The sequence below is a fragment of the Limulus polyphemus genome, unplaced genomic scaffold, assembly GCF_000517525.1.
Source record: "Limulus polyphemus unplaced genomic scaffold, Limulus_polyphemus-2.1.2 Scaffold1412, whole genome shotgun sequence".
In the NCBI taxonomy this organism is placed as follows: domain Eukaryota; kingdom Metazoa; phylum Arthropoda; class Merostomata; order Xiphosura; family Limulidae; genus Limulus; species Limulus polyphemus.
In genome coordinates, this window is record NW_013667022.1 from 75,204 (window position 1) to 88,379 (window position 13,176).

The 13,176-nt window shown below is 29.6% G+C and overlaps 1 protein-coding gene across 1 annotated transcript in view; it reads left to right on the plus strand.

The window, feature by feature from the left end:
• LOC106463453 (DNA-dependent protein kinase catalytic subunit-like) overlaps positions 1–13,176 on the plus strand; it is a 169,878-nt gene that overhangs the window by 17,586 nt on the left and 139,116 nt on the right. Inside the window, exons 11-15 of the mRNA XM_022390945.1 lie at positions 555–650; positions 2,005–2,087; positions 5,908–5,992; positions 10,324–10,492; positions 12,414–12,571. Coding sequence (XP_022246653.1) covers positions 555–650; positions 2,005–2,087; positions 5,908–5,992; positions 10,324–10,492; positions 12,414–12,571 — 591 coding nt within the window. The remainder of the gene's footprint in view (positions 1–554; positions 651–2,004; positions 2,088–5,907; positions 5,993–10,323; positions 10,493–12,413; positions 12,572–13,176) is intronic.

The following is a 13,176-nucleotide window of genomic DNA, read 5'->3' on the forward strand; positions in this document are numbered from 1 at the left end:
GGATCCATTATATATTTAAAGTTAGATTCTGTAAGTAATTTATTAGATTCAGTATGTATCTAAAGGTAGATTATGTCATTAATTTATTGGATTCATTATATACTTAAAGTTAGATTCTGTAAGTAATTTATTAGATTCAGTATGTATCTAAAGTTAGATTCTGTCAGTAATTTATTGGATCCATTATATATTTAAAGTTAGATTCTGTAAGTAATTTATTAGATTCAGTATGTATCTAAAGGTAGATTCTGTCAGTAATTTATTGGATCCATTATATATTTAAAGTTAGATTCTGTAAGTAATTTATTAGATTCAGTATGTATCTAAAGGTAGATTCTGTCAGTAATTTATTGGATCCATTATATACTTAAAAGGAAATTTTGTCAGTAATTTATTCAATGCACTATTTATTTAAAGAGAGATTTAGTTAGTAATTCTGTAGTTTTGTGTCGAATCTCAGCACCCTATCTGTCCTTTTGTTTAAAAACAGGAAATAATCTTCATCAATGGACTACAGTTACACCTGATTAAATTTTGTTTGTTTGTTTTACCAGTTTTTCATAACAGCTTTCCAGCAGTGTATGAGGGATAATAAATCAGACTCCAGGGATCTTTCAGTTGCAGTTCGAGGATATGGGCTGTTTGCTGGTGTATGTATCTTGTGTAAATTTTCACTGGACTTTTAGCATAAAACTAAAACTGCAGTTTGATTAATTAAAAATTAATTTCTCAAGGTTTCTGGAAATTATCTTAGCATTAAAAAAACAACAGTCTTTTCATTTTGAGTGATGTGTATCTACCTTAAAATTTCAAACAGAGTAATTGTAAAATTTGTTGACTTTTTGTTTAATACCAGTCCTAATGATTATATATCATCCAAGAGAAGTCTGTTTGTAGGGAAATGATTAAACTATGCCAAAACTTAAGTTTCTCACAACATATTAGGGATGTAAAGTTTTTTATTACCTATTCTATCTCAAAATAAATTAAAACTTTCAATAAAACTAATTTAATAATCAGAAAATGAAAGTGAGTTTACTGTCAGCAATTTGTTAGTGTAAAATTTATTAAATTGTTTAACATTGTATCTGTGATGACTAGGAACCCATTTGAAGTAAATATATAATAGTGATGGCTGATATGGGTATTAAAACTTTTATTTAAAATACAAAAGTAGCAATGTGTCAACCTCTTTAAGTCATCATCAGGTTAAGAATGACTTTTGAAGGAGTTTGAAACGTTGTTACTTGTTTTGCATTTTAAATTAAAGTTTTAATACTTATGTCAGCCATCTCTACTGTATACAATGTATTTGTATTAACTGATTCTCTATGCTCCTTTACTAACTTTTCATAGATTTACAGCATTAATGAGTTCACATAATGTGTTAATGTTTACAGATATTTATTGTCAACATACCTCATGTGAGTCACTTGGAGAATGATACACTTCACCAGATTTTTAGATGTTTTTTTACTTTTATTAAAATACTGTCGATTGACTTGTACATATGCAGGCCTTCCAGTGAGCCTTTAAAATCTGTATAGTTGCTTAAAGAGTCTTTAGTAGCTCACAACAGCCTGTTTGTTCATGCTTCAGCCCGAAAAAGAAAGTGTATTTATATACGTAAAGAGTTTCTTTTTTTTGTCTTCATTTAAAATATCAAATTCAGTTCTTAATTATAGCTGTCATACATATGATTGCTGAAGCAGACATTCACTGTGGCCAGTGACACATTCTCAGTTTAAATACAAGGTTATCTTCAATTGTTAGGTAGCAATGTGTAGGTCTTAATCAATTATATCACCTCTGTAAGAGAGATTTTGTTAAAAGTAGCCAATTTCAACCTGTAATTTGTGAAATTTATAATTGCAGCAGCAGACATATGTACATTTTTAGCATAAAACATGACGTAATAATACAGTTTAAGCCTGCTAATTGTAACAAATGTGCCTTTTTATTATTCAACTATGTATATTCTCTTTTACTCATGTTTTCTATTAGCCCTGTAAGTTATACCTTGGAGAGGAGGATGTGAAATTTATGCAAAACGATATGCTTCAAAGAAGTGAACATTTTTACCTTAGGTATGTATGTTCAAAGAAGTGTATTAAATATTAAAATGGAATATGTTTCTAGAATTTTTTTATGAGTTTTATGTAGTTTTTATGATATATATATTAATTAAAACTATAAATTTGTCATATATATATTACAAGAAAGGAAATCACATATAAAAAAATTAAACACGATGCTTTTCTAGTATTAAATAATTTTAATCAGTGTTTTAGAAAAGATAAAATATAATAACTGTTCTTTTCAACAGCATATATTTGAATATTTTAATTCAAACATAAAATAGGTATAATTCACCCTTTCGCAATTTTATGCTTCAGATTTACCTTTTCAACAAACTGGTTTACTTGGAATTTCAAGCTATTTGCTCTTGTTTTAAGTTTTATGGATGTAGTTAGGTGATCATGTGAACTGGTCTGTTGAATGATTAATACAAAGATGTCATTCTGATAGGTGTCTCTGTTGTTTTATAGTGAGGTAGTACATATAGAATCTGTTCTCTATTAGAGAAAGTTAACCCTCTGTGCATGGATGGGGATCAAAGTGTACATATCACACACAAGCTTTTACTGAGTGTCATTCAGTGTGGTATTAAGTATTTGATGTCAGAGTTGTCAACTATTAGTTTTACACTACGTTGTTGATTTAGCAACAGTTGTGGCAAAGGAGAGTAAATACCAGATACGATATTCAGGAATACTGAAAAAAAACTGTAGATATCCATTTCAGAGTTTCTAGAGACTATACTCATGCAATATGCAAACTGCATGATGGACAAAAGTATTTTTATTTTTTACATAAACATCAATTTGCACTCCAAATTATCATTGTCGGAGTCAGACTGATGTTGTTGATTCACAGACATATATTGAGTACAGATATTGTTGTTCACAACAGACTTGTACATTTTACTAACAGCTTGCCATGTCTCATGTAGGTATATGTAATAAATTTGCAATTATAGTCCAAATTCCTTCTCTAATACAAGTTCTGTCTAATGGACCAAATGTTTGGATAAAATAATTAATAACTGTAACTTTTCTCTTCAGTTTAAGTATGAAAATAACATCCAATGGAATTAACATATTTCAGGATGATTACTTGCCGTAACAGTAGAATTGCCACAAAATTATTTGATTTTGTAATTTTTTTTAATTTAGAGTCTTGAAAATTGTTTTCTAAGCAGATAGGATCAAAGTTCTGAATACTTGCTATTCAAGATTATTTAATAATAGTTGAAAGCTGACAGAGACTATTCATTAGGAGCAAGAAATTCCCCCTTTTTTTTCATTGCATTTTAGAGTTTAGGTAATTTCAAAATTAGATTATTTTAATATGGGTGCATTGATTTTAATAATGGTTATTTCATACAATGTAAGTATATCTGGTATTTATAGATTGCTTAAAAAACACTAGACTTCAAAAAATATATAAAATGATGATTAAAAATAAGTTCCAAAGTATTGGTACCCAACTTAAAACCTAATGGAATAAGGACAAATAAGCCTCAAATAGCTGGATTGATTTGTTAGTTAAGTACCTTCATTTTAAATTGAATTTACATATTAAGTTTAATACTTCAAAAACAGAAGCTAGCAATGACAAAAAAGTAAGTGCCAAATTTATATTACTATTTCCTTAGTGTGGGCTTCTTTGTTATAAAGTCTTAAGGAAAGTTATGAAATAGTATGGATTCTTGCCCACTTAAATATCTTTGTGCTCTTTAGAGACAAACTGTATCTTCTTGAACTATTGAAATTTGAAGTAATTACCCATACCTAATATTTGTTATTCAACAATCTGGTCTGTTAGTTATATCTTAATTTACACAAAATTCAGGACCATCAAATTATAGAGAATAAAAACCACATGTGTAGTAAGAAAACATTTATACTTTGTTTTCAAACTTGCCAACATCATGTGTTGATACCCAAGTTTAAAGGACTAAGTATCATAAGATCAGTCCCTTTGTGGGTTAACTGTAAGTTTATGGACTTATAATGCTAAAATGCAGGGTTTAATTCCCCGTGAAGAACAGACTGTAGATAGCCTACTGTGTAGCTTTGCATTAATCAAACAAACAACTTATGAGATGGATAAAGTACGTAGAGGAAATATGCAAAAACGAACTACTTACCTGTACCTTTATTTTATACTTTTGCTTATATATTTTATTCAGTTTCCACACTTTAAAAGTATTTTTAACACATTGCAGTCTTTAAGGAAAAACTACTTTTATTATGTTGAAACTAAATATGAAACCTAATTCTTGTATTTTGGCACTTGTGTATAAAGTTAAAATCATAAATAATATTCAGTGTTAAACTGGTAAACAATTAAAAACATTTTATTTAGGCCTATCTATGGCCTTCAAAAAGTTGACGATTCTACATGTTTCGACGCTGCAATGTCAACCTAATATATCATTCAGCAAGTTATACCAGTTTCAGGGGTGGATTCCATCCCTCGATGTGTTTCTTCATTATCATAAGTTCATGATACACTGTAAAATCATTTTGGTTACAGTTGTGTAAACAACATTATGTTAAATAAAGAGTTGAGATTGTTTCTAGTCCAGTAAATGTTTTACAAACATTTTAACTGCTAATATTTGGCAAGGCCAATATACAAATTAGGATAACCATCATATAGAGAGCAATACATTCACTTATACAAGAATTAAGGTAGTGAATACAGTATTATCTATATAGGCAGTCATACAACCATACATATTGATGGTTTTTGTCCAATTTGTTGTATGCATTTTAACTTTGTCAGCCAATGAGGACTTGTCACATTGCTATCCATACACCTGGAAAGAAACTTCCATTCTTCTAGCAATCCATACACTCCTAGTTCAAGATGTTCTTACACCCATAAACACGTTTCTGAAGAGGGACTTTATCATATCTGGGTCAACAAGGAAAATGGTACTCTGTTACTAGCAAAACTTCAGTCAAGGCATGTGTCCAGTAAATAGTATTCTGCCAATTCTAATCCACCCATTGTTTAGCAGGGTGCAGGTTTGTGGCAAGAGTTCTGGAGTTTTGTGCTCACATGGCATCTGTCTTGTGGTTTACTGTCATGAGGAAATTACTTCAAGAGACCAGCATTCATTCTTGCTGTCCTACATGATGTAGAAGACATTATAGATGACACCTCTGATGACTCAAACTAATTACCATCGTGGAACTTGTAACCGTGTTGAATGTAATAACTTTTTGGAAGTCTTATCAAGATAAATATAGTTCTGTGAGAGCCTGTTGTATTTACTTGCTTGGTTGAATAAGTTCAAAAATAGTAGAAATCCAGCAATAGGCACTTTACCCATCTTATGCAACCTAGTCCTTATACTATTTGTACCATAGTTGTATTAAATGTCCCATTAAATACAGTATTTTTGCTTAGACCTTCTCTTAAGCTTGTTTTTTTAATCAAAATATCTATTGGAAAAAGGTAATACATTCTTATTTTTGTAATTTGTTCAATGGATTTATTATTTTTCTCAAGTTGGATAGTTCCTGTATAATTTTCTTCAACTCATTTTTGTTTGTGATTTTATTTCTTCACCAGTATGACATTATTTTCTTGTGACTTTTGTATTAAAAGTTTTTACATATTGCATTTCGTTTTATAAAAAAATAACATTAGATTATTGCTAGTCTACTTTGTATCAAATATCAGAAGTGGATTTATATTCCTCTTGTAATTTATATTGTAAATTACTCTGGATTCCTTGTCTAGCTGGACAACAGCTATTATACTGAATGTGTCATTTAGTTCTTGCAAGTATTACTAGTTTTACTAAAAGTGGTTACAACTTATCTTTAGTGAGGAGATTCTTTTGGAAGAAAAGATCCAAACACTGCCAAGCTATCTGGAAGCTTTAGCAAGTATTATTAGCCAATTGAATGAGGTAGGAAAATTTGATTTTTTCTAGTACATTGTCTTTGTTTTTTTTTCCTTACTAGTTGCAGTTGTAAATTACCACATCATTATAACATTATTTATTAATGTATAGATGTAATTAGAACAAAGTTGGGGTATTAACCCTTTCACCCCGGGTATCATTTACTACTCATGACAGAAAATTTTAGTGTCTTACAGTCAAAATTTTATTAAACTACTTTTTATATATGTTATATTAATTAATATGGCATAAACACTTAGCTAATAATCCATATTTTAATAGTATATAAGTTTTAAGTTTTTGATTCTATAAGGAAATATTTTTAAAATCCTGAACTTTCCCTAGTGTTACACATTTTCTCTAGGCATCTTCTCTTCTCTGTTTTATCCACCACCCATTCAAAATGTGCGGAATCAAACATAAATTGCTCCCTATAATATCGTCATTGCTCAGACAAACCACAATTTTTATAGCCTTCAAATCACACCCCTCTTTCCACACCTACCTGTCACATCCTCTTTTTCAGGCTTTGTTAATAGTTCTATATTTCCTATAATCAATAGAAAGTCAAGGTTTTCATCTATCAAATGATGTATTGTATAACATTATGTTCTGAACAGATAGTTGTTAATTTCACTCAGAGTACAAGCTTCACTCTCATGGGAAAGTTGATGACTAGCTTGGATGAATTTGTAACGGCTCTTGTCACATAATTAGAAAGCGACAAATTGTGAGAGTTAGGGGAAACTGGCTGCTTTTTGCATGTTATTAGTCTATGTTCTTTGGTTCATTATTTAATTAAATAAAAATTATTTAATGCACTACTGCCATTAGTATAGAATATGTAGGCTTAAGTATAATCGACAGCAAGAAAAAAGAAGATTGGGTAAGTAATTTATTTCTTGTTTTTTATATTTATTCTTTATTTATTATTATAAAAGTAACTAAAATGTAAAAGTAGGGATGTTTTTAGGTTAGTTAAGATTAGATTAAGTAAAATAAATAATAATATAATAAAAATGTTTCATGAGGCACACATATGAGCAGCACGTAGGTAATGTAATTCAATAGCGTAACATGAGCTGCACATGCCCCGAGTGATTTACAACTTATGGTGCAGATATTAGTTTGGCACAGTTCAAAGGGCAATATAATAATAAAATTTAATTATAAATAGATGTATACTTTTATGAGCTTAAAGCTACTTAGGATAAACTAATGTAGTTTTATGTTACAATTTGAAGTCATTCTAGAAAAAAAAAATGGGTAATTTAGATTTATTTCGATTTTGTTTTGATGGTTACGAGGTTGGTCAAATTGACCAATCCCATTTTGAGTTAGGGTATAGAAAATAACAGATTAAATATAAAGTTTTACTGGAAAACAATTTTTGAAATGTATTTAGGAGATTTTAAGGATTACACAAAGGAAATTTGAGATTTTTGAGATGAGGAAAAGTATTTTTAATTTTAACATGAAATTAATTTGCACACAGACTATTCAAATCAAATACTCAATATATTCATGGACAAATCTTTATTTTAGTTTATTAAAAATACTTCATTAAGAAATATTAGTTTTTGTATGTGAAAGACTTGTATTGTTAACTTAAAGATATACACACTATATTGAAAGTTAGAAGTATTAAATATATAAAGATTCTAAATGAGTACAAAGAGGTCACGTGGTCAGTTATATTGACCGAGCCAGTGTTGAGAGAGTTGAAATAACAACAACATGGGGTTCATTAAGTAAAAACTTAAGTGATTTCAATTTTTGGGTGAAATGAGTTTGTGAATTTTCTTCCTAGATTTTGCAATAGTTAATAAACCTTAGAATAGTTTCTATTTTTGATGCACATATATGGAAAAATGAAAGCTTTGTTCTCAGGCATGATGGTTTCAAAAACTGTGATTAATGTTTTCAGAATTTTAGTTTAAGCTGTAGCTAGTTGGTTATAAAACTTTCAGTTACAATATATTATTTTACTTGAATGGAAATGCATAATTTTCAATACTTTTAATTGGCTAGGAATTTCCTAGTGGGTTCATAGTGCCACCAAATAAAATCATGCTCTGCACTTTTAGGCCATGTATGCATTATAAGAGCTATAGCTATATCCAACTATAATTTAAAGTAGGCTAGAAATTTGTGGAGAGTACTGTTGATTAGCTTCCTAACCTCTGCCTGTATCTAAAGCAAACCAAACAAATCAATGCCCGGCATGGCCAGGTGGTTAAGGCGCTCGACTCGTAATCTGAGGGTCGCGGGTTCGAATCCACGTCACACCAAACATACTAGCCCTTTCAGCCGTGGGGGTGTTATAATGTGACGGTCAATCCCACTATTCGTTGGTAAAAGAGTAGCCCAAGAGTTGGCGGTGGGTGGTGATGACTAGGTGCCTTCCTTCTAGTCTTACATTGCTAAATTAGGGACGGCTAGCGCAGATAGCCCTCGTGTAGCTTTGCGCGAAATTCAAAACAAACAAACAAATCAATAAATTTCAATATCAGACTTGGATTTATTTTACTGCATTCTTTTCTTTATATTAAGTATTATGTATCTTGAGTCATGGTAAAATAGCAGGTATTACACATTTCCACCACACAATTCTTTGCAGATTTTAGCTAGGTGTTTCAAAATTTATTATGTAATCTTTACCAGTATTTCTACATTACAGTTTTTGCAACTAAATAGAGTACTTTGCCAATGTATACTGGGTATTGTGACATTTGCCATAACATATTATGTCGAACAAGTCCTTGAAATATGTTGAATAAGTACTTGAAAATTTCTTTTAAGTTCCAAATTTTAAATTTAACAAAAAAAGTGCTTTAATATTTCTTCAAAGTTATGATTGTGCTATGCATGATCCCAGCCAACTAAACTCATTATTAACTGCATTTCAAACAGACGCCCTGTCGTATGCTGTGATTTTCTTAGAACACTCTTACTGACCATAACATACATTAATTAAAATATATATAGTTGATATTTAATGTGAGAATTTTTGTTGGACTTGTGATAATCTAAGTTTTATACCTATTTCATTGGCTTGGATTGGAACTTGAGATCTCTTCGACTCTCAGTTATGCTAAAGGGTTAACCCATTAGCAACTGATTTACATTTCAACAGCTATAATTACCAAATTCTTCTCATCTTACAAACTAGGCCCATGCTTGGTCTTTATCCCAAAGTTGTGGGATGAACTCCACTTTGGGACAGTTTGCACAACCAGGAAGTATTCTATCAACTGAGTTCAAGAGTTAACTCACTTGCAGTTGCTTGAAAGGCACTTTCTAACAACTCCAAGTACCATGGACTTATAAATTAGCAAATTTTTATATGACAGTAAATTATATTTCTTCTTTATTTAGAAACAAATATACTTTCAATTTCAAAATCATCTTTGTAAACTTTTCTATTAATACGTTTTAAGCAAACACTACATTTTGAAAACAAACCAGATAAGGTCATATTTTATAAGGAAGTAGAGCAAAAAAAAGTTTTTCTGAGAAAATCTCATTATTTTCACAGTTGGTGGTTTTAATTGTTTATTGTTTCTTTCTGATAATTGGGCATTAAATATTACAAGGTTTTACTTTTATTTAAAGGAATTAATATTCTGTGATAAGTAAAAACAATATTCATAATTTCTGTCTAGTTTTTCTTTTAAAATTATATTCAAAGAACAATATATTTCAAACTTTAAAAGCAAAAGCAAAATGTTACTTGCATCCCAGAGAGTATAGTGCTCTTAAAGGGTGAATTTTTTACAAAAGACAAAATGTATTTTTAATATTAATTTAAAATAGCTAGCTCTGAGTATTTTTTTAAATATTAATTAATAGTTTGATTGATCAAAATGTCTATAAATATGATAGTGTGTTATGAAAGTGAATTAGATTTTTACAGTTATGTTTTACTATTATGAATGTAAACAGTTTAAAAAAGTGTAAAGCAAAAATGTGATCTTTAACGATGTGCAAACTATGAAATTATGTGTAATATTGCCAAATACAAAATCTGTAATGTAGCTTATGTAACTTAAACACGTGAATTTGTAATTCTACTTGTAATAATTTAATACAAAAAGGAAGAAAAACATTATATAATTTGCATCTAAGAGTGTGATGCCAGATTTCCTTTTTCCTTAATTCTAATATGATAGTGCTGTAGTTATAATTTTTTGTGTGCAAGTAATGAATAATACAGTTTATTTCATTTCATATACTCATTTCCTAAAAATTCAGTTTTTATTTAAAACTGTTAAATTTCAGGCTTTTAAATTGTGCTTTAATGGAACTTGTATTATTAAACAATATTTGAATTCTAGGTTTCAGAAACTCACCTTGAAAGAGTTGTGAAACTGGTGGTGATGCAAATTGAACACTATCCTCAACTAGCAGATGTACATCATTTTCTTAGTTACAGATCTATCATAAGAACACTTCTTGCCTTTGCTCCTAAAAAAGCAGTTTTTAAAAGGTTTTTGGGTAATATAGGTAAGTATACAAAAATGTTTGTTTTGAAGTTAAGCACAAAGCTGCACAATGGGCTATCTGTACTCTGCCCACCATGTGTATCGAAACCCGGTTTCTATCGTTGTATGTCCGGAGACATACCGCTGTGCCACTGGGGGGCATATAAAAATGAATAAAAATTTTAATCTTTTAGTGAAACTGTAAGCACTTATAATTATAAAGCATCATTGTGATTTGTACATCAACTGTTTTTATTGAAAATTTCTTTTTTTTTATTTTTTTGAAGCCCGTAAAAACAATTTTGCTGAAAAGTCTACTGCATTGAAAGTTGTATGGGAATTTAAAAAAGTGATATGTGAAGGGGTATTAAATCTCGTTCTCGGTGAATGTTTTAGTTTTTAACAGAACTAATGCTATTTCATGCTTAACCCTTTCGAGACGTGTCACGGGTGAAAGGTCATGTCATCTCGTTTGTTGACTCGCATTCAAAATTTTATTGAACTACTATTTCATGAATTTATGTCAATAACTTTGGTATCAAATTGAAGACTATATATTACTCAATTTCTTGATTTAAAAGCAAATATAAAAACAACAACAGATAAACATTGATTTTTATGTGTCATGTGGTATGTTGAATGCAGCACTGGTTCAAATTAAACGTTTGTGAAGGCAAAATACTAAGTCTATAGTTTCGAACAAATAACCAATATTGACAAGCTAGAATATAAATAAAGAGCCTCTTATCTTTCATATTTGCTAAGATATCTTGTAATAAATCAAACACAGTGGCACCCTGCTCACCTCTTTCCATTTTTGGAAACGCTCCATTATATAATCTTACTTCTATATATGACATGTATAACCAATTGGAAGCTCAGAATGTCCCCTTAGTGGCTTTCTCAGTCATTTTAACAGACTTTTTGCCATTTGTTTCTTTTGAACCAATATTTCAATGAGGTAGGGTGTGTCTTTAGTCTGCTCAAAATTTCATATTTTTTTTTAGACTAAAATACATCTTAGGTACTAAGCTTGATAAATTATAGTGGAATTCATGGTTTAATGTCGTAATTTATGATTTATTAGTTATTCAAACGTTGATGATCATGCTTAATATTCAACATTATGAAACAGATGTGTAGAAAAATTGGTTTTGTGATAAAAACAACAACTTTTTACACTAAACTATGCCCAAAGATGGTTCAGCAGCTAGTCAGAGCTTATAGCACTAAAAATTGGGTTTTGATACCCATGGTGGGCAGAGCACAGATAGCCCATTGTATAGCTTTGTACTTAACAACAAACAAACACTGAAATATATCTAATAAAATTAGTACTACTGTAAAACTATCCTAGAAACGCAAAATTATTTTTTGTAATTTAGTTTATTTAGGTATTGTGTGTTGTCAAGAAATATTTAAAAACTAAACTTTTTTGTTGAAAAAAAAACATAATTAGTAATGTTTTCACCAGATTTTAATGATTAGAAATTTTCAGCCTTATAACTAACTAACTAAATAAATAAATATATATATATGTGTGTGTGTGTGTGTATGTATATGAATAAGTCTACTTTAATAGTATTAACATCCTGATATTCAAAACAATTCTTTTACTGTAAAGCAGTTTATCCACAGAAAATTCATATAAACCAATGAAAGCTAGATTTTTTATTATATGTGTTTTGTCACTTTTAGGAAGCAAATTTCTTATTAAAACAACAAGTTATCAGTATAATTAAATGTATTATTGGTTGTTGTTTTTTGGGTTTTACAGTAAAAATATTTTCTTAGCTTATTTCAAAAGGGAAATAATGGCCAAAATTGGGATTTTTTTGTATTGGGAAGGTTCCAGAAATTGGAATTACTTTCAATCTACATTAAACCCTACTTGTATTTTGTTTTAATGAAGATATTTCAGATAATGTTAAATATCTTTTCAGTTTACCAAGGCCTGATCAGAACATGCTCTCATCCTGTTGTTGCTGAAGTGGAAGCTCGAAAAGATGAAGTTGAAACTTACGATCCACGACAGATCACATACCAGAACTACCTCAGCCTTTGGCATGCTATTCTTGATATTGTGAATTCCAAATTACCGGTAAGTAAAAATGATAAATTTATGTTCAACAATCTTATTTAATAGTTAGAAACAAATTAACACCTCTCAGAAGAGCTGAAAGAACTTATTATATGATTAATGTTATTATCTTCTTAATCACTCATAAATCTGTGTTTATTACTGCCAGTATTAAAGAGTATTTTTTGCTAAAAATACTAAGTATTTAAAAAATAATAATGTTATTAAGGAGATTTGGTACAAATTTGTCATAAAGATTGTACATTTAGTGTTATTTTTTGTTATTTTCAATTTGATCAGTGCTGTAAAAGCTAATGAATACATTCATGAAACCACCTCAGCAAGCCAACTCAGTAGAAACCCATTATAATCATTACCCGTTATAATGATTTATCAATACAACAAAGTTTAATTTTTAGCTTGTATTTGACTTTCTCTTTTTTATTCCTGGAAAAGTTTGATATTTTAAGTCATTCTAAAAAAGAGAAATACTTCTTTTTTTTTTTAGGAGAAAACTACGAAAATTAAAATTTACTTTTTACTAGAGGGTTAGTCAATGTTATAGTTTCCATACTATAACTTTTAATATGTTTTGTGTATCTTCACACAATTTGGCAAGCTTATAG